This window comes from Caloenas nicobarica, chromosome 3 (genome assembly GCF_036013445.1).
Source record: "Caloenas nicobarica isolate bCalNic1 chromosome 3, bCalNic1.hap1, whole genome shotgun sequence".
In the NCBI taxonomy this organism is placed as follows: Eukaryota; Metazoa; Chordata; class Aves; order Columbiformes; family Columbidae; genus Caloenas; species Caloenas nicobarica.
In genome coordinates this window covers 114516634-114538637 of record NC_088247.1, presented here as the reverse complement: position 1 = coordinate 114538637, position 22004 = coordinate 114516634, and the positions used below count along the sequence as shown (strand labels likewise).

Here is a 22004-nt window from a genome sequence, read left to right as displayed (position 1 = left end):
TTCATGTGTTACTTTCATCTCTACACTTTCCTGGGCAGCATGCAAGGGCCAGCTGGTAGCTGTAGTCACCCTGGTTGTATGTGAATGGGACCTGTTCTGCAGCTTCTTGAGACTTTCAAACCATTGCATCCTCCAGGTACCCCTTGGCTGTGAGAGAGAAGAAGACGAGCACGTTTCCTTCCACACTAACTGATCCAGGTAGTGTTGTGCAGGGCAGCTCAGAAGGGGAACTGCAGCTCAGTTTCTTCTTCAGGGAGACCCTGAGGCTGCCATCCCTTCCCAATGAGGCCCTCAAGGTACGAGAAAGACCTGAGCTGTCATTTTGGGATCAAATCCTCACCTAGGAACACTTACATCTCCTGTACCATTTTGTAGAGAAGGTCAGGCCAAGACATACCATGTATTTTGGTATTTTTGCCCCCAATCATTTTTGGTCTAATGTAGTCAGAACTGGTAAAACTAATTAGAAAAGGTACAGGTGTTATCCTGCCAGAGGGATATATAAAATACTACAGAACATGCCTAGCGAACAGCGGAGTAGTACATTGTGTTGGAAACTCTTCCTACCTTTGGAGAGTTTCTATGGTCTAAAAACATCAGCTGCAATGTTTGGCATTTGCTCAGCCCACAGAACTTAGTTATTATCTATCATGGGCTTGTAATTTATCTATTAGCTGCCAAGCCCTGCTGATAGATTTTTCAGAAATCTGTCACCCTTTGATAAAATGCTTCGTCCTAGCTGTTTGCCTTTCTTCACCATGTAGTCACAGCAGATGTTTTAGTTGCAATAGGGGAAAAACAAAGTTTAACTCTTTATTTTATTTTACTTTTCTCTCCAAATCCTTATGGGGAAATGAAACTTCTATGCAAATTATTTCATGTGTGTATTTCTTGGGAAAAAAAAACACCTTATATGAGCATGGCTGCCTTTTTTTTTTTTTTTTTTTAAATTTTAAAAGAAACATCGGTACAAAGAACTGGGAGTGTTCTACCAGGTTAGCAATTCCAGCTCCTTCTTGCTGAGTGCACCACATCACAGCTTTTTTCAGAAGCTTAGCAAGCTATATCTTAAAACCTGTGTCCCATCTATAAGACCTCACTCTTTTAATGCTTAATCTTTTAATTTTCAGTGTAATCCTGCCTCAGTATGGATTATTAATAATCATTTATTCTTATAACAATACTGCACCTGGTCTTCAGTGTCCCTTCCTTGTCAGTGCTTGCCCCTAGTTTTGTTTTCCATGGTTCTGGAATTGTGATTTTCTGAGCATCCTTTTCCCTTCTCTTCAGCTGCTTTGATTGGTTGAGAAAACCCAGAGGGACTTTGCAACCTTTGGGCTGACTCTTGGTTGTCATGACTGTCCTTATTGTTTTTTATAATACCTCCAGGAGTTTCCATCTTTCTTGAATCTGAGTGACCAGAATTGTTCACATTATTCCAAATATTTGCAGTGCAACTTATCAAATTATTGATGAGAGACTCTGCTTTTGTCAGAAATGTTAGGCAGCTAATAATTACCAATGAAAATCAGCAGAAAGATAGCTAATAAATACTTCAATCTCAGATGCTCTTTCACTTTAACCTTGCAGCAGACTGATTTTAAGACACAATTTCTTTTAGATACGTGTGAGCAGTTCCTATGATGTTATAATTATGTCTTATTTCCAGAAGGCGTTCTCGCTTCTAACATTTGCCTGACTTTACTTTGTACGTTCAATAAAAGCAATTCAGATCTGACATCTTAGCCAAATCCTCGGAGGTCAAGAAACCTGCAATTAGCCCCTGTGCCCGTAGCCACAAAGCCATCCTTCTCTCCTGCTGTCGTGAGCGCCAGCTCGCAGCCCCACTCCTGGTTTGATTTCCTGGTGACCTTTTGTTTCAGTGCTCAGCCCCGTTGAGAGTCTCACGAGGGATGCTACAGAAATGAACGGAATTGCTTCCTGAGCAGAGAAATGCCAGACCTTAAACAGGCAACTTGGGAGAGTGAGGGGTAAATGACTCTACAGATTGTCTGTTCTTGAGAAAGAGAAGCTTGTTTCTCTGCCAAAAAGTTTGAGTCCCTGCAGACTCCAGTCAGTTGCTTCTGGAGGGAGCAAATGTGGGTTTTTTGCATTTCCTCATAATCTTTCATGCAAATGTTTCAATATGGCATGCCTGATTAAATTAGATATGCCTAATTCATATAAATGTCCCCATTTTGTAGGTGAGTGCAACTCTGGAAGTGAGTGGCAGACTCGAGAAGGGATTTAGTCTCTGAATTCACATATTTGAATCACAGAGCCTTCCCTTTGAGGGTGTGCTATCATCACAGAGGCTTTCCTTTTGAAATCCTATTGTCAGCATCACAATCTGTCATGCATATGTGGGTAGTTTTATTAAGATGACTATATTAATATCAATCACTGTTCATTTTTAACAGACTACTTAATTATTCTTCAATGGTATAACATGTACACTCAGCCCATATCTGGACAGCAGTGTCAAGCTGGGGTAGTCACTGGTTAACCACAGTGATTTAACATGTGATTCTCAAAGCACATACAAACAAAAGGTATTGGTCTATGATTCTATCATCTGCACTGGGCTATTTCAGGAAGAAATGGTACTTGCAATGTAGCAGGAGTGGAAATGAGATGTTAATCAGTGGCTGGCATTCACTGGATTGAATGAAAGAGGGAAAAAACAAAACAAGCAAAACTTCCTGGATCCTTCATGAAAGAGGGGCTGTTTTCTGGCAGTACCTGCCATGGCATAAATTTCAGAGAAGGGAGAGATGGAGGAGGGGTGTTGTATGAGGACAGCAGTGGTGTATCTTGGGCACACCAGCGTTGTGCCGTGGGCTGAGAGCACAGCACACAGATAAGGGAGGTTCACTGCTTTTAGCTAAACTTTCTAAACTGATTCAGTTACACTGCTAAAACTTTTTTTTTTCCCTATGATTTTTTTTTCCCCAGTGTGTATTCAAGGCTTTTGTAGGCTAAGCCAATAGTTGCCATTAGTGCTAAGGTGCTTTCATCCCTGGAGCTAAAGTGCTTTGCAAGGATGAGTAAGTGTTATCGGTCTGATTGAACAGTTACACGTGCCCAATTACAAAGACTTGAAGCAACTGTTGGAGAACCTCGTGAATGAAACTCGGGCTGTACGGGCTCAGAGAGGGGGGGAAAGCTTCCTTGACCTGCTTCTGTGAGGCTGTTTCTCACTTCTCAGAGCTGGAGGATGGTCATCTGTATGTTTATCAGAGTAAGAAGGTATATAAGGAGGTGTGTAAGGGAAATAAGGGGTTTTTCATAACAATTCTTGACTTTCAGAAATTAAATCTGTGTGAGATTGAAAGTGAAAATAACTATTGGTTCCTTTGACTGACTTTCCTCTACTAAAAAGCATTCTGTTGAACAGGAGCACTGCTGTTCGTAGAGCTGTTCCGACCCCTTTCTTGTTGATCTGAGCTTAGGACAACGGGAAGGGTCATTGCTGCTGACTTAATGAAGTTGATTTGTTGAAACAGAGGCAAATACAAATCAGCTTGTCAAATAAGTAAAGCAGATAGAGCCATCCAGGCCATGCAGTACTTTTCATTAAAGGGTCTATTTTAGAAAGGAAGAGAAAATGGAGCAATGGAACTGAGGCTGTAGCTGTTAAGGTGGTAAACGTGCGGGGATTTCCTGTGTGAGAGGCTGGATGTCCTCACTTGTTATCTCTCAAAAATGTAGATGTGTAAGGATCATGATTTCTTAGCTGGTGCCTGGGGTCCTCAGCTAAAAGTGAGGAATTCTAGGCTCTAGTCCCTTTTCTAAGACCTTGCTCTATTTCTTATCCAGTGGCTCCTGAATATGAAATGCATAAACAGTCTTTTTGCCATGTCTATGCTTTAGGTATTTACAGGCTAGGGGATTTCAGGATTGCATTTTAGACATGGCTCAACTTCCTTTAAGCTTTAAACACTCTTCGGAATATTGTACCATTGCACACTGGGTCATAAGCCCTAAATACAACACATAGGATTTAGTTACTGAAGTCATAATGAGATTTCAGTAGTTCCCAAAATTGAATTGGACACATGTTTTGTTAAGGTTGTTTCAAAATGGAAGTTTGAGTTCTTGCATCATTTCTATGCTGTTGAAAACCTTATTCAGGTTTAGAGATAATACAAATGTTCGTGCTTTTTTACTTCTCTATTTTACGCTGTCGCACTTTTCATTAATGGCTCTCACAGGCAATTCAACACTTCAAGTAAAAAAAAAAAATGAAAAGAACTTTTAAACTTTTTTTTTTTTTCAAATTCCATGGGCCAATGAGCCAAGCCAGTGGTGCAGTGATTGGCAAACAGCCCTGTTTTTATAGCTGTTGTACAAGACAGGAACATGAGATGTAACCAGCTGTGCTGTCCCTTGTGGCAAGATTTGTGAGAGTGAAGGGGGAGGCTATGGAGGGACTGGGGTTGTTTTACAAATGCTTCTGAGTAGGCTGAGGTTCTCGGTTGGAGTATGTGAACATCTGATTATGGACTGTGTTTATTTCTGCAGTAGTGAACAGATTTGTTGAAGGCCAAAGTTAGAATAAAACACTAACCATGCAGATTCACTGAAGTGGTGTACACATATTTTGAGCAGCATGGCTGGTGCCGCCTCAGTGAAACCTGTGTGTTTCATTAGCTGTTAGAGTATTACCCATACAGTAAAGAGCTCAGAACTGAGGCACTGAAAGATTTAGAGCAATGCCACCTAGTGATAAAATATGACCTCCTGATATAACTCAATTTTAAGTTTACAGGCTTTAAGATGTTTATTCCTTTACTGTACCCTTTGGCGATTCCATTTGTTATCATTGAACTTGGACATCAAAAATGCCTTTAGGCACCGTTAGAGGTTTTGCTCAGCAGAAGCTTAGACTTGTTAGGTATGGCTTATATCCCATGGAGAGCAGCAGGCAGGGCTGACCATGAGGAGCCCTCTTCCATCACTTCTTTTCTCCTGCCTTATATCTGTTCGTGGCTGGATGCTAATGCCACTGCTTTGCACAAGGGAGTGAATCTGAATCTGTCCATTTTTAGTCTTCGATGCCTGATAGTGAATCATTTTTCTTTTCCTCAACAGTTGCTTGAATAAGGTGACCATCTGTTCTTTATTAAAAAAAAAAAGAAATCCTTTATTCAGTGCTTAATATTCTGCAGCCTATATAAATTGAATATAGGGTGTACTTTGTCCTACATTTCAGCAATAATTGCACAGAGGAGTCTATACAAAGATACGATGGTGTGATTTGATAAGATCCATGATTGTTGCATAGCAAATAGCACACTGCAGGCTTTTCTTCCCCTTTTCTACTGTTCATTTTTTTCAGTTTTTCATATTTATTTTTGTTATTGTATTTCCTGGTAACACAGTTATTCAATATCTACAACATGTTACTGTGATCCTTTAATATCCAGAATTATTTGGACTGTTCTATGTTACACACTTCCATAAGAAGATTGAATCAATACATTTCCCACTGAGATTATTTCTGTCTTGTGATGCCCTTTGTGATATTGGTGATTCTGTTGCTCGATTTCCTCATCCAAGGTATTGCCATGGCTCGAAAGGATGGCTCCTGAGAGTAACCTGAATGCAATGTGGCTAAAAGAACCTGCCAAAACAAACCCTTGGGCAAAGCAGCAATGCACATTTGGGGAGCCAGATGCCTTTTCTTTTTGATGTTTTAAAAATAGTGCTCCATGGTTTCACCAAGACCAGTGTCCTCTTATATAGATTAGGTGAGAAATATGTACAAAGGCAAACCTGTCTCAAAGACCAGACCTTTTGTTTCCTTTCTCATCTAAATTCTTTTGTCTTGAATTGGAAACTGTTGATTTCAAATGAAGTGTCAGTCTCTCCTTTTTCTTTGGGATTGTTATACTCTCTTCTCTGAAGTGAAATTCAAATGGAAAACTTGCTGAATCCCAAGCTTTTCCTTGGGATGCTGGTGCAGCTCTGCTCCCATTGAAAGGTGGGGATTGCAAAGAGCTAAAAATTGAGAAGTCTCTTGAAGGGCTCCCCACCTTGAAGCCAGCATGGTAGTTCTGATGGAAAATAGGTTCTCATTTCTTAAAATCTGATTGTGTAGCAAAGTAAAAACAAAACCAGAATCAGACCCAAAACAAAACTCCAAACACACTAAATTTCATTTTTGTCATACCAAGATGCTTATGAAAGACTTGAACTCTCGTCTGCTCTTCATGGCTTCTTTATTTTCTCCAAGTAAAATTAAGATGTAGCCAAATGCCAGTTTTTTGCAGTGGTTTAGAAGCGAACTCTTGAGCAGACACTGCACACGCTTTTGTGATGTTCATTATAGTTATCTCACAGCAGAAGTAATAACAGGTAATGCATTTCTTTATGAAGAGAATGATTATATTAGAGCAGTTCAGGGGACAAGTGATGTGTTTTTTCTAATGACTTATTTGCTTATATTTTTTCTGTTTTGTCTTACACTGTCAGATTTGACTTTTTCTTTTTCAGTTATGGATGTGCAGTGGCTTCTTGGTGAAATGTTGAGGAAGCCATGATACTGTTTAGTGTGACAATATGTGTATATATGCTTTATAATGATTTGGAAATAGCACTACAGAAAAGGTGTAGGAATAGATGTATTTGTTTTCATGCCAAAAATCCAGACAAAATTATTTCTGCCAGGGGAGAATTTCAAAGAACAAAATAGACTTCATCATCCATCTCTCACTGAATTTCAGGAGGCTTTGTATGGCCTGCCTTTTAGAAAATTCTCCATTTTTCTCTACAAAAGGTTGCTTATAGTTGTTGTCTGCAGCACAGCACTTCTGAACCTCAGACTGGAATGAGGTTTCATTGTGCGAACAGTCTTAGTAATCACTACACGAGGTGCGTGGGAGATGGAGGGAAAAATTCAAGTTGTAGTTTCTCCCTGTGCCTTTCCCCTTGCAAACCTGTCTCCTCCGCACCAGCTGTGGTCTTCACCAAACAGCTCTTTGTGGTACGACTGGTGACAAAGGGCTGGGCTGGTGGGTGGTGGCAGCTGCTCTCGGTTCCACCATGGTGGGACGTGGCGCATTCTGACCCTGTCAGTGTCCAGGCTTGATGTGCAGAGGACTGTCTGCAGCATCCTCGGAGCTTTGTGTCCCCGTTTTTATGCTGTGCCAGCTCCGGTGCCTATGTACCAGGAGTGTCAGGAGGTCGCTGATTGCAAGAGGAAAGGTTTTTAGGCAGGTCCTTGGAATGAGATGGCAAAATGTGACAAAATCTAAAGATAGCTATGCAGAGATCCTGAAGGAAATGAACCTTAACAGGGGTAAATCACTATTAACTTAAAACTGTTATTCTGGTATGATGCTTTAAGCTACATCGGGGGTTTTCTCTTCTATTTTTTTTTTTATAGTGATGATTAAGACTTTTTAAAATTCCTGAAGACATGAAGGAAAAACTGCTGGTTTTCAGCCTTTTCCAGGGACAGAGTTGAACTGCAGGCTGTGAAATTGGTACGAGAAAGAGCACAGACAAATTCACCTCAGTCATGTACCAAGCTACTTAACTGTGGCAGTACTTGGCAGCTGAATTACGAGAAAAGTGATCAAAGCAGCCCAGCAGAGATGGTGGAGATATTTTTTCTGTCTTTGCCTCTACTTTTCAGTGGGCTTCAAGGATTTAATTTGAAATAGAAAATACAGAAATTTTGTAAGTTCCATCAGAAAGGATATTTATACAATGAAGTCTTGGAATATTTGTTTTCCTGTCAACGAGAGAACAAAGTTAGTAGTGGAAGAGTTTAATTCACCTTTTAGAAACTTGGGATCTCAAAGATAAACTTGAAAGAAACCTACGTTTATCTGAATATATGGTGCCACTTCTCCAATTTACGAAAGCAAACTTAAGCCTGCCCATAGAGAGCTTTCAGCTCAGATAGGAGCATCTTCTTTTATTTTCAGTCTTACCTTTGTAAATTATTGTTCTATGATAATACTTCTTTCTTAGGCACTTGAGTTAAAAAAAAAAAATAGCTTTTAAAATTTTTGTTCTTGATTGGAAACAAAGCCTGAAATTTTAATACATGGAAATTAAAAAAAAAAATTCTGAAAGCATATATTTGTTTTATACTGATAATTGCTAACTATTAAGACAAATTATTATGCTCCCCATAGCATGTTTAATATGTTTGAATGAAAAAAAAAAATGAAAATGAAATGGACAACAGTAAAACCAATTTTTTTCAACATTGTTTCATTAGGAATCAAACATCTGGTTTTTACCCAACAAAATTGTCATGGAAACCGTCAACACCGCATATGGGTTTTGATGACAATGAACTGCATTTTTGGTGTACAGCTGTTCTATCCCATGTTTCAGCCAAACACGTTCACAATTAGTGCTTCACCAAAGTTGATGAGCTCATTACTAGTTGTGCCACACCTGTATGTTCTCACCCATTTCTCTTTACCAAAGAGATGAACAATCACAAGGGCTCAGAAAGCTGAGTGAACTGTAGTTACTGCTCTCTCTTCCTCTTGCCTTTCTGAAATTCATTTGGGACACAGTTGGGAGCTTCTGAAGCAAACAGATTTGTTAGTAATGCATGAAAGTTTTATCACCCATGTGGGTGGATTCCTTGGAGACCATCTTGCTGGATCTTTTGATTTTTTTCCCTTCTGAGTTTCACTTTCAGCCTTTCCTCTGTCCCTAACTCTACCTATCCAGCCGTCTTCCTCTGCCCAGTAATTTCCATGGTTCATGGATGTCTTTTTACCTTGACTTTCTTAGGCTCGTTTCTCTTGAGTCTGCTGCTGTTGATGAGTTTTAGTTTTGTGGTGGTGTTGTTTTTACTTCCGAGTCCTGCTTAGGAGTTTTCTTTTACCCATTGTTATCTTCTAAAATGTCACAGAGATCACCAGCTCCAAACTGATTCTACTGAGCAATTCTAGTTCTCTAATACCATTTGCACAGCTCTCTTTTCCAGACGGACTTGGTCTCCAGCAAAGAACTCAGTAGCGTAAAACCCAAACAAGCCTGGAAAATGTGACAAGCATATCCTTTTATTATAAATGAACCACATATTTTCATTACTTCTAGTACCTCCCTGCCATGGCTGCCTAAGCTGAACATCTGTCTAGGTGGACATTAAGCAGTGGCTAAGAGTCAGATTCAGGAAACTGCTTCAGCACATGGGAAATCATATTCCCATTTAGCAAACAGACACGTACATGCTGTAGTCCCAGTGAAATCCATGAGGCTTCCAGCATGGTCCTAAACTTAAGCAGACTCAAATGCTCAGTTGAACACTCTCTTCTTTCAAGGGATTTATTTTTCTGGCTTCTGAACATACGTTTTACACGTAAGCTATTTCTCTGTGTCCATTTTGGATTGTAAACTGGTAAAGTAAGCATGGGAGATTGCTTCCACTGTTTATAGTAACAGTTTTCACCTTCTGCCTGTCAGATGCCATGGTGCTTACCAGCCCCTCTGTTGTTCCTTGTGTCTGGAGGTAATAAATGAAAGAAAACCAAATCTGCTTGAGGATGAAATTACACTTTTCCTTCTGCCATCCTCTTTGCTCAGCCCAGCCGGCTTGCAGTCAATGGATGCTGAAAACCAATTCTTATACACTTCTTCTTTACTGTTTGCATTATCATGTCCCTAAATGAGTACATACAGTTCTTGTTCACCCTGACACTTGGCAGTGTAACACTTGTATAGTTAAACATCTGTTGAGAGGATTCTGCCCGCAGTTGGAATCTGTGGATTAGGCTTCCAGTCATCAAATGTCCTTTAAGCTTGAGAGGTCCATGCAGTCCCACAAAGTGATGGCATCAAATATTTCATTTTAGTTCTTAATTCCTGTGCCTGGTAATTGCTAGTCTTCCTAGGTTCACATACCTTAGATACAAAGTGGTGCCTGCTGTACCCCTCTCCCCCAGCACCATTCAACATATATAGCAGATCAGGAGCCATGTGCCTGTGAGTAATGCTGTCATCATTCATACATTTATAACAGTAATAGAATATTCCAATAGTATAAAGCAATGAAAATGTTTGGGTGAGTATTTTGAAATACTATGTTTCCCTGAAAGTAAGCCCTACCCAAAAAAGCCCTAGCACAATATTTCAGGATTTTTGAAGATGCTTGAAATATAAGCCCTACTCCAAAAATAAGCCCTAGTTACAGTTCGTTTAAAAAGTGAGTTTAAAGAGTGTCCAGGCAGCTATACATGTAAAAAGTAATAAGTTTTGGAGCAAAAAGTAATATAAGACCCTGTCTTACTTTCAGGGAAACAGGGTAGGGCAAATGATCTTGAAATCATTTAAGATAACTGTATCCCAAACTATTTAATCTAGAAACTCTGCACAGAAACACTGGTTTTGCTGGGCTTCATCAGTTTACTATGATAACTCATGCATCCATCTCCTTGTCATTGTGCTCAAATGGCCCAGGTGAGTTTTATGAAAACCTTCTTTCAGAGTCACAGCTGACTTGGCAATCAGCCCAAAGTGAAGCAATAGTAGCTGTGCTCTCTCTGAACTCATTTACTGTGCTTTCTGCTTTGCTTTCCTCGTACCTGTGCTGCTCAGTACTAAACCAAACCAGTTTAAAGCTGGGTCTTATATGCTGTCATAAGGTGATCTACAGCAAGGCTGATAAGTAGACGTACATTTAGAGTGCTTGTTCTGGAATCTTTCTGAAGGGTCTCTTATCCTGTAGCTGCAGTGGGTCAACTCATAGCAGTGGGCTGGTCCACTTAGCTGCCGTGGTGATTCCTGATAGTATTTCCCTCTATTCTTTTCATACTGTACATTCAATTACACAGGTTCTCTGGTGCTCTTGATATGCAGAGATTATAAGGCTCGAGTTCTTGCTATTCTTCAAATAGGTCTGTTCATTCCCTCTCCTAGTAACTTCTAAACGAGATTGTTAAACAATAGTGTTTCACTTTCTTTCAACCGTGGTGTGGGCTTTTAAAATATGCATCCAATTATTTCCTTTTGAAATCTCTTCTCATTCCTTTTTAGTCCCATTTCTGTTGCTCCAAATGTAGGTATTATCTTTGAGCCTGCTCCAGAGTCCATTCAAAGTGTGGCTGTGTGCTCCCTTCACAGCTTCAGAAAGATAGGTTTAAGGGAGACTCACTTGTGCAAAAGGATGCTCCTGTGTTTTGCTCTGTCATAATATGTGAAATTTGATTATTGCAATATTCTGTTTCCAGCTCTTCGGAACGCTACTGCTCACACATCTGCTAGGATGAATGATTAAAGACAAAAGCAATGTAAATCTTGTATTTAAGTTGACTCCACAGCGAGAAAATGAGTTCTTATGACTTCTTCTGACATACTGGCCTCCTGTGGCATGGCACCATCCTCTGCAGACCCCAGGGAAAGAAACACCTTCTGTAAATGTTAGTACTTTGTGACCTTAGACTGAAAGCCAACTACTTGTTGTAAGAGCATTGTAGTAATTTAATGGTTGTTTAAAGATGTAGTCAGCAATCCTTCTGGGAACTGAAATTGTTAAACTAACATTATATCATTTTTTAAACACTTGTAGTTTTGATTGGTGAAACTAGTAGTATTGCGTACTTGTCTTCTGTTAGATGAGCCCAAGTTTATAGGGAACCTTAGTCTCTTTTACTGGGCCAACTGATGTAATTGGAAAAAACCCACAGGTTTTAGATCCATTGTGTCTACAACATTGCTTGTGTCTGAGAGACCCTTGATACTGCATGACATGTGAGTGAAAAAATGAGATACAAAATCAAAATGGCCTTTATGAAACAGACTAAAAACTGATTAAATGCTAGGTTCTTAAGTATAATTACAAAGTGGGAGTCATTGCTGAAGTTGATTTGTTTCTGGAGAGGTTCCAGAGGACTGGGGCCAAGAAATGATCTCTGTAAGATCTTGCTAAATCCAGTACATCAATGTAAATTCCTTACTGATAAAGTTTGTAGGTAAAAGAAGGAGGTTGTAAATCATAAAAGAGAGGAGTGCTGAGTGATCTGGATTGTTTGGAAAGCTGCATGCAAGTAAACGATGTGTATTTCAATAAAGGAGGGTAATATATATCTAGGGATAAAGATCGTTGGCCATGTAGGGTGCAGTAAGCTGTCCTAGAGAGCAGCAGTCCTGCACATCAGGGAGACTTGGTGGTAAGCAGACTGAATTGAATCCTTGGCTGGTAAAGCGCTGGGTACCCAGTAAGAATAGAAATGTGATGTAACATCTATTTAGCACTGGCCTGACCTCTGCAGAGAAAACATCTGATGCAGCTATGGTTCACAATTCAAGGAGAAAAAAGACTTAATGGTAGCGTTTGAGGGGATGGAAAATATGCCTTACATAGAAAGACTCAGGGAGTGCTATCTAGATGTCTTCATCATCACAACCTCAAAGCTACTATCTGGGGATAATAATAGTCCAGTGGTTCCGTGGACAAACTCATAATAAAAACAACACCTAGAAGTCAATGCAGGACTGATCGGTATTTTAGAGAGGCAGAGCTACAACTTTTTACAAATGGCTTTAAGCAATCATTGGAACATTTCCACAATGGCTGTAATACATCTTGATTTTTAGTCTTGATTTTTTTTTAGCTCAAGATTGGTACATTAAGAAAAAAAAAAAAGGACTACAGACCAGAAGCAAGAATTAATACCAATAAGCCCTACAGTTTACATAAAGCACTAGATAAGAAATCCCAGTGGTTCTGTCTGGTCTTAAACTTCTATAGTCATCAACTCTTAATGACCATTTTTCTTTAAATGGCCTGAGTTTTCTCTTCTTGATGTTATTCAGATCTGACTTTTTAACTGAAGTATTTTCTAACCTATTTTTTTTTTTTAAACGTCATGACATAGACAAAACTATCAAAGCTTGACATTGTGAGGTTTATAACCTAGAGCCAGCTGGTGCTACCTCCTCGGCATTGCAATGTCCTTTCCATATAGTTCTTCAGTGGCCCCAACTTGTGGTTCTGTCAGCCAGCAGTCAGCGATGTCAGAAGATACGCACTGACTGACTTAGGCTCCTCACCCAGACCTGTGATATGGTCCTGGTTTCTGAATGTGTGCAGGATCTTGTCTTGCTAATTTGGGGGAGCCAGGAGAGCTGTTCCATTGCCTTTGTTATTGATGATGTTCTTTCCGTGGACTGGCAAGAAAATGGAAAGAGACATGTCAACCAAGGGAAGACGTCTGGGGCGGGAAAGGCTTATCTATATTTTCACAGACAGGGATTTAAAATAGAGAAAAATCCTTTTTGCTTGCTGCTTTTTTATTTTCCTTTAGTTTCTGATCCCGAGGAACAGCTATGGATGGAAACCAGTAGGGCCTCCATCAGCTGCCGAGCAGTCACCAGCAGATCTTACTGGCCCCACGTCACCTGGAAACATGTCATGCAGCAGGATCTGCTTTAATACTGGGAGGAATGATGTAAGAAGTGTTGCTGAATATTGATGAAAACAAACAACTTGGCTTAAAGAAATTAAACAAAGCTGTTTTTAATAACTGTCTGTGCTTAGAACAGGCATCTAAAAGCTGAATTCTATTGACATAGTCTCTTAATGAGGCTACAAAGATGTTTTCCTTTTCTACTATGCCATTTCTAATGTTTTACCTTTCCCTTGTGTTTGATTTTTTTTTTTTTCAACATCAGTCATTCATTTACAGCACTTCTGTTGATTTAAATGGGCTTTGGATCAGGCTCCAAGTTACCATTTCCCTTCTGTTTGAATAGGGATTTCATTTTATCCAGAGGAAGGAAATCAATAGTTTGTCATGACAAACCGATGCTCATTTGGATTCACAATCACGCAGTAAGCTCTTCTGTCATATTCTAAAGCATTTTAGGATAATGGAAGAAGAGTCTCACTTGTGATCTTTGCTGTTTTCCATTGTTTTCCTAGATTGATTTAAGTTCTGTACTCCATTTGACCATTCGTAGGACGGATTACAGTAAATCTGTCATTTTGTTTGTTTTAATAGCAGTACTAACTTCCCATGCTTTCTATGCCCTCAGTCTTTCCCAAGGCACCATTCTGGGATCCATCAAAGGATTAACTTTTTCCGCAACAAATTAACAAGCGTATCTGTAGGAACAACCTAAACTATACCTCGATGTAAGCTTGCATGTTCTGTACTGTTCATTTCTGCTTGGAGTTTTGCAAATGGCAGATGATTTTTTACAGAACCAAGTTCCCATCCCCTCAGGTGCTGCCACTTCTCTGGCATTCCCTGGCTGTCTCATCCCAGGGAATGCCCAGGTGCTCTCCTGCTGTGATTTCCCTGTGAAATCAAGTGGAGATTGCCCAGTGAGCCTGGACCCCGTGTGTCCCTGCACAGCTGACCAGCTTGGGAGACCTGGGCTGAGCGCTCTGGGCCTGAGGCTTTCCCCTGGCTGCCCTAGGACTGTCCGGCCACCTCCCTGGGCCTTCTGCAAAAGTGAGGGATGGCAACACGGGTCTGATTGCCCCGTGAGCAGCTGATGTGGGGTGCAAGCTGGAGGTGTGTATGTGTATGTGATGCCCCCAAATGCGTTGTGTTCGCTGGGCTCAAACTAGAAGCTGGTGCTGGCCCTGGTCATCTGGGGTTTGCCAAAGTGTGTGATTCTCCTGACCCTACAGCAGGGGTGTCAAACTCATTTTCACCGGAGGCCACATCAGCCTCGCGGTTGCCTTCAAAGGGCCAAGCGTAATTTCAGGACTGTATAAATGTAGGAGTAGTTACACGTATACAGTCCTAGAATTGTGTTGTGGCTGATGTGGCCCTTGTGAAAATGAGTTTGACACCCCTGCCCTACAGCCACTTAACAATCAGCTCTTGGTCCCCCAAGACCCATGGGAAGAAGAGCTGGAGGGTCCGGGGCAAGTCTGGGGCTGGGCTGGGGGTATGAGGGGCGGCTGTGGGTGCTGAACTGGGGCTAGAGTGTGGTGTAGGGGTGTCATTTATGCGAGGGCAGAGCTCTGTAGGGGGGGATTGTGACGGGTGTGTGAGGTGGTTTGGGGGGTGTGAGGCGTGGGTGGGTGGAGTATGGAGAGGGGGGTGTGAGAGGTGCACTGGTGGTGTTGGGAGGGCCGTGGGGTGTGCGGGGGGGCGTGTGTGAGATGCGTGCTGGGGGGGGCAGGGGCGATCCTCCTCGCCCATGATTGGCAGCGCGGCGGTTCCCCCCTCCCGGCTGGTGCTTTCCCTCCGGCCGCCGCTGAATTAGAGCCGAGGAGGGGCTGGGAATGCGGAGCCGGCAGCGCGCACACACCCGCTCCCTGGCACACGCACCCGGGCACCCCGGAGCAGCCCCCCACAGCAGCCCCCCGCCGCCCAGCTCCCGTCCTGCCTCCGCCGCGTTATTTTATTATTTTAAATTTTAATTTATTTCCACCCCCCTCTTCCCCTCCCATCTTTTGGGCGCTTCCCCGCCTCGCCCGCCCGGCGCCCTCTCCGCTGCGGGCGCGCAGCGCGGGGCCATGCCGGCGGGGCCGCCGCTGCTGCCGGCCGCCCTCCTCCTCCTCCTCCTGCTGCTCTTCCTCGGCGCCCCGGCCCGGGGAACCGTCTACACCAACCATTTCTTGGTGGAGCTGCACGGCGGGGGCCAGGCGGAGGCCGAGCGGGTGGCGGCGGAGCACGGCTTCGGCGGGGTGCGGAAGGTAAGCCCCCGCGCAGGCTCGGGCCAGTGGGGAGGTGCGGTGCCCTTCACGTTGCGCTGAGGGCGGGCGGTGTCCTCCCGTGAGCATCCCGGCGGCCCGGGGGTGGCCCCTGGCACGGTCCTGCCCGCGACTTTACGGCGGGAGAGGAGCGGGGCGCGTCCCGGCTGTCCCCGCGTCAATCCTCCCGCTTTCCCAGGAGATTTCTAGGAGTAGCGGTGCCAAGAGCCTTTGCAAGTGTTCCTCAGCAGCGGCCCTGAAGGGTGATTTTCTTAGACTGGAAAGCAGAGGAGTTTCCCACATGGCAGCTCAGTGCTTTTTGACTTACTATGTAAACATCCTCCAATTGAGCTCCCATCCTGCGGGGTCGGGAGCTGGGGCTGGGTCCAGGAGCGGCTGGGGCCGCCCAGGACTTCCCCTGCACGGCTGCACTTGAAACTGCTCGGAGCGCTTACAAAATAATTAAAGCTGCATCTTCATGGAGAAGCTTGCACACAATTTAAGTGGAAGATTTCATAGGGGTTTTGACAGTCAAGTTTGTGAGGCTGGTGGCTTGTTAATATCCCTGTTATTCTCATAGAAAGAGGATACCCCTAGGCTGATGAAATTGCTTAATAGTAAGGATGATAAGCAATCAGTGCTTAGCACTGATAAACTTAAGTTGGGAAACTTCAAGTGCTATTGGAGATTTTTTTCTCTGCTGAGGTCCCAAGAAATCTGAAGTAGCTACAGTGGCAGGGGGTTTCTTCCCACTCCTGGGGAGCCCAGCTCCACTGGAAATGTCTCCTATTCAAATAATAATTAGACCTCTAAATATTCTAGGATACAGTCAGATCTGAGGTGAAGACAGGGAGAGGCTAATTCAGTACCCTGGTTATTGCAATTCCTGGCAGGTTTAATGCCCAGGCAGCACTCAGCTTGGAGGGAAAGCAAGCTGTGTGAGCCTTGCTGCCGCTTGTGTTGGGTTTGGTTTTGGTTTGGGGTTTTTTTCCTTTTTTTTTCTTTTGCTGATAGTTATGCAATGAAAGCTCCATCCTACTTCCAAGGGAATGAATGAGAACGGTACCCTGAACTTGGATGAGTGAAATGGTTTAAGACTTTGATTAAAAAATAACATTTAAAAAGCATATCAAGTGAGGCTCCCTCCCTTGGGCTGCCTTGTCTCAACTCCAATGGGGGCTTCTTAGAGAAACGAGAACAAGATCATTGTTGCTTTGACCACAGCTAACTCCTGCTGCTGATAAGATGTTTTTGTTTTGGGCTTTCAGCCTCGTCCTGGTAGTGACAGAGCTGGGCTGCTGAGGCCCTTGGGAAAGGATCTGTTGTGGGGATTAGATCTTGTTACATGAAACTCCTTAGATATGACTCTTTGGTCAACAGTTTTCCCTTTATATTCCCCTCCTGTTTGCACTCCCTCCCTCTTATCCTGGGGATATCTGACTGATAAGGCCTTAGGGGGAGGGAAGGGTATCTTTGTGCAGAGCTGAATTTATTATTACTTTTGCTAGATGCTTTCAAATGATCCTGCGTCCCATGCGGGGAAGAGACAGGGAGGCGGGGGGATTTTGTAGGATGAAGCTTCTGGGCTGTTAGTCCTCTCCCCTCCACCATGCCTCTCCCCAGGGTGCCTTGAGCACATTAGAAGACATACAGATTCTTCATGGAAATCAATTTTGTAGCTCATCTCGGCAGAGGGCTGAAGGGTAGTCCCTGGGGTGTGCGAGAGCAGAGTACCTGCTTTCCAGGACGTGCCGCGGGGGGGCTGTTTCCCGTGGACGCGGGTGTCTCTAGGAATGAAGCCTTGCAGAGCCGTGGCGTGACGTGCGTGTGCTGGCAGGGTGGGGGGTGGATGGTGGCGGTGGCTCCTGTACCGAGCACATGCTGTCCCGAGAGGTTTCTAGGTTACATCATCCCAGACCCTGAAAAGCTAGAAAGCCTCCCACCCCTCCTCCGCAAATGCAAGAGGCGTGACTGCAAGGTGGTAATTTTAGGGAATAGGAGAAGTTCATAGGGTTTGGCATTTAGCTGTGTCGGAGGATAATCTCCGAGAGGCTGGCAGCAATCTCCGTTCTGCAAGGGAAATCTGTAACCCAGCTTGGGTAGCAATAGTCAGCCGTTAATAAAAGCTTGTGCCACCTACTCCAGCGTCTCTTCAGTATTGCTGAACTGAAGAGTCCCTAATCTGTTTCGCTATCATCAGGCCTGTCTAGCGTCTCTGCTTACAGTCCGCAGACTCAGCTTTCGTGGCGATAAAGGCAGTGCAGAAAGTTGAACGTGGCCATATGTGTGTATGGAAACCAAGCTGTTAGTGGTAAACTCTCAGGGGAAAGTACCATGTGTAGATATGCCGTCAAATGAAATACTAAAAAAATGCCAGAAAGAAATCAAATTATACCGCAAGGAGAAGTGGTCTTTGCGTACTTCAAGCAAACATAATGTTTGGTAATATAATCGGTTATGTACTTAAATACAATACAGTTACCTTTACGCATATTAGCGAAGAGCTGTCTGAAAATAATCACCTTCATTTCAGTTCAGGGACTTTCCCCATAGGAGCACAAGGGCAGATTCAGCTTTTTTGTGTGCGTGTGTGGATTTAAGATGTATATGAGAGGGATTTATTCCGTTTGTGCTATGTATCACAGACCTCTTTTAACAGACTTTATGGGAGCTGATTTTTAAATTACATATTTCTAGTACACATGTTTTTTTTCTAATAACAAACAACTTCCAAGCAAGTGCATATTACATTTACCTAACAGTAGATTTCTGCACAAGTACAAGAGAAAGCATTGCCTTGAAGATTAATGTTATGAACTGCGCGATGCACTTTCTAATTGATTCTTTGGCCATGCTTCCTACCAGCGTTCTGAAAACACTACAAGACTTCAGGTGGGCTAAAATGTGTGCTTTAAATTCAGTGCTTGGTACTTAACATAAACAGATGCCTACCTTTAGATCCAGGATCCTGAGACAGTCTCAAAGACAGTGGTCAATTTTTCTTTATCCTTACCTGAATTAATCCCGAATGCAGACCTCTTTGTAACTCTGATTGTGCTCTTTGATTATTTTTTTTAGCGATTCAAATTTTTCAATCCAGATGTACCTGCCAAAATTGATTCTATGTATTCTTAGTGAAACAGATTACTGTGATAAAGCATATTATTTTCTTAAAATGGTTAGCCTTACCATCTTTGAGCATTCAGGAGTCATGAGGATGCCCCCCAATAGCTACATGTGAAATCATGAGAAATGCAAAAGGAACAACTTCTTAAAATTCTTTTTTTCCTCTTCATTTTATTTGCCTCTTGGTACGGTTGCCACCAGAATATATTTCTTAATGCAGGTGGGAAAAAAAGCTGCTTTCTGACCTTGCTTTGCAATTCTCAATTAGTTTCTAACAAGGGGAGTTGCAAGAAGCATTTGGGAAGGTCTCCTAATTGGAGATCAGAGTTTAGATATCTTTTCTCATTTCATCAACAACACCAAGACTGAGACAATCTCCAAAATGCCACCATAGCCAAATATTCCACTTCTGGTAGCATTGAAGTGAAGGGTTTTAAACAATTAGCATTTAGTAATCTCAGATTTTAAAATAAGAACCAAACATGGATTTCAAAACATGGAGAATTTTATGTTTCATAGAGCTGGTCTGTTTTTTCCCTTGATGTATCTATCACCTGGTCATGTCTGCCTCTAAATCTTGCAGAACCCAAGCTACCACTCACAGCTGTGGCTTTTCTGCTTCCCATTTTTGCTTAGGAGGCTGCTGGTTGAGGACCGGGCTTTCTGGAGTTGGCCAGGAATTTCTGGATGAAATATTGGAAGCTCGGGGGTTTTTTTACATTGCATAAATGCGGATTTATCAAAAGAAAATCTTAACAGATAGAGAAGCCAGATTTTTTGCTGCGGCTGCCCACTTCTGCACCTAGACTGGGGAGCTGTGAGCTGGGAGTTGATGTGGTGTGGAAGGTAGACCAGGAGGCAAAATAATGGGTTTGCAGCTTTGGCAGCTCTTTGCTGGGATCCTGAGAATTTCATCCTGGGGTCTTCACACTAAAGCCCTGAAAATCCCCTATTGTGTAGAACAGCCCTTAAATCTGGAGGTATTTACCTGGCTTGATATTTAAGGTGCCAGGCTATGGTTCTGCATGCCCAGAATGCACTGTGATGGACAGATGGGATTCTGTACGTGTAAAAAATGGTTGTAGATGTGAGCCTGTATGTATGTTTATATACAGACGTGTGTTTCTTGTTTCTATTCCCCTCATAGCTATGCATGGAGGGAAGAAGGGTGGATTCTTAGCCAGGATTCTGGCTGACCCTTTGTGCATGTATATTGATTTGTCCACATATAAGATATGTGGTGGTCCATACTTTACAGATAAACATGCCTGTGTTGCCTTCACACGTGCTGCTAACCTGAGCGCTCATGAAAGTATTAGTTCTGACTCAGTGAAGGCAGCACAGAGGGTGCAGACGTGCTCCGGTGTGGGAACAGATGCTCAAGTGATGGAGCATCCTGTGCAAAGAGGAGGCAGAGAGCCCAGGCCAAGGATTTGAGATTGAAGCTCAGACTGCAGTATTTCTGTGTGCTCCTATGTGCTTAATAATTAATTAGCTTTGTGTTTTATGCTTGCCTAGAGGAAAGGATGCTTGCAAAGGTAATCCTTTATTATAGAAACAGAAAAACCTCTTAGAAATGCAAGGTACAATGTAATTTTTTTTAGGATACGAAAAGCTTTAATTTCCTAGATTTCACTATTGCAATTTTATATTACTAAGATAAGAAAAAGTAAATTCCATGCAAATGCTAATCGTGCAGCTCCTGAGATTTCAATAGGTCATCTCACCATAAGAGCGAATGCTTCCATTTCCAAGAGGTAGCTTGAGCTGATGTGTTTAAATGAGGGAGAAGGAGCAATTAACTAGCACAGAAAGTTTGATCCTGCTGTGGTAAGGCGCAGTGCTGGGTGGTGATGGAGAGCGCCCTTTTCCAGAAAAGCCCTGGAAGAATGTGACTGGGGAGATGCCCAGAGAGCGGCCATCTGTGTTTGGGGGGACCTTTGTCAGCTCCTCGCGGGTGAAGTCCAGGCCGATCACTGGGCGTAGACTGGGAAGTCTCGTTGGCTCCTATTTAACCTTGAGAGAAATGTTAGTGGAATCAAGTAAGGGTTTTGGTGTGCTAGGAGGGAGTTTGCCTCATGTGGAAATACTGTATTTCTTTGAAAATTATGCTTTGTTGTTGTTTGGGGTTTTAAATTTTATTTTGCGTTCTGCCTTGGATGCAAAAACAGCCCCAGGAGAAAACACTGTAGCTGGCTAACTTAAAAAAAGTCCCCCATTACTTAAATGTACTCACACATGTGAAAGCTGCAAAGTATCAACAAGAAGAATGTAAACTACAGGCTCAGGTACATCCCTCACCCAGTTTCTGTAGAGCTCCCGCTCTGCTAGAGACTCAGACCGACTGCTTGTTGGTGGTGAGTGTTCTGTTTGAGGTATAAAATAATTACCCTGTCAGATTTTCATAGCATTTATTATTTGAGTGTAAAACAAGAAGGTCAGACTCCCCTACTATAGATCCCTGCTGTAATTGCTCTATTACTGTTTTGAATACACGTTGTAGTTCTGTTTCTTGGCAAAACATGCACATTAAACGTTACCTTTACAGATAAGTTTTGTTTTGTTTGCTGAGCTACAGCTCAGTAAACACAAAGATACAAAATTCTGGCTATTTATAAAGCTGCCTGCATTTATAATTTTGTTTATTCCATATTGCCTGAGCTCATTGGTGAAACTGAACATGTGGTAGAGACCCAGGAAACGTGCTGCGAGTAATTATTTTTTCACTTGTTTTTTTGATGCTGCAGCCCAACTGGGGATGTGCAGTTATTTGTTTTCATTTAAATTATATTTAGTTTTGCTAGTGTCAAGGAGAAAAATAGAAAGAGAAAACATAAAAAGAAGTGAACAGTATTTCCAGGATGCTGTGATTCCAGTGCAGCAGAACTGCCCATGGTGTATATCAGAAAGCTTGTTGCAGTGTGGTGTGAAGGTACCATAGAATCATTTTGGTTGGAAGAGACCCTCAGGATCATTGAGTCCAACAATAACCTAACTCTAGCACTAAACCATGTCCCTAAGAACCTCATCTAAATGCCTTTTAAACACCTCCAGGGATGGTGACTCCACCACTTCCCTGGGCAGCCTGTTCCAATGCCTGACAACTCTTTCGAAAGAAAAGAAATTTTTCCTAATATCCATTCTGAACCTTCCCTGGTGCAATTTGAGGCCATTTCCTCTTGTCCTATCACTTGCTACTTGGGAGGAGAGACCAACACCCTCCAGGGACAGCTTTCTGCTCCAAGAAGTA

The 22004-nt window shown here is 42.6% G+C and overlaps 1 protein-coding gene across 6 annotated transcripts in view; it reads left to right on the top strand.

Moving 5' to 3' along the window:
* The window catches only part of PCSK2 (proprotein convertase subtilisin/kexin type 2), a 199910-nt gene that overhangs the window by 80811 nt on the left and 97095 nt on the right, over positions 1 to 22004 (top strand). Inside the window, exon 1 of one of the 6 annotated variants that reach the window (XM_065632882.1) lies at positions 15203 to 15631. The exons of the other annotated variants lie outside the window; for them this stretch is intronic. Coding sequence (XP_065488954.1) covers positions 15452 to 15631 — 180 coding nt within the window. The 5' untranslated portion in view covers positions 15203 to 15451. Of the gene's footprint in view, positions 1 to 15202; positions 15632 to 22004 lie in introns of those variants that run through there. 6 annotated transcript variants of the gene reach the window in all.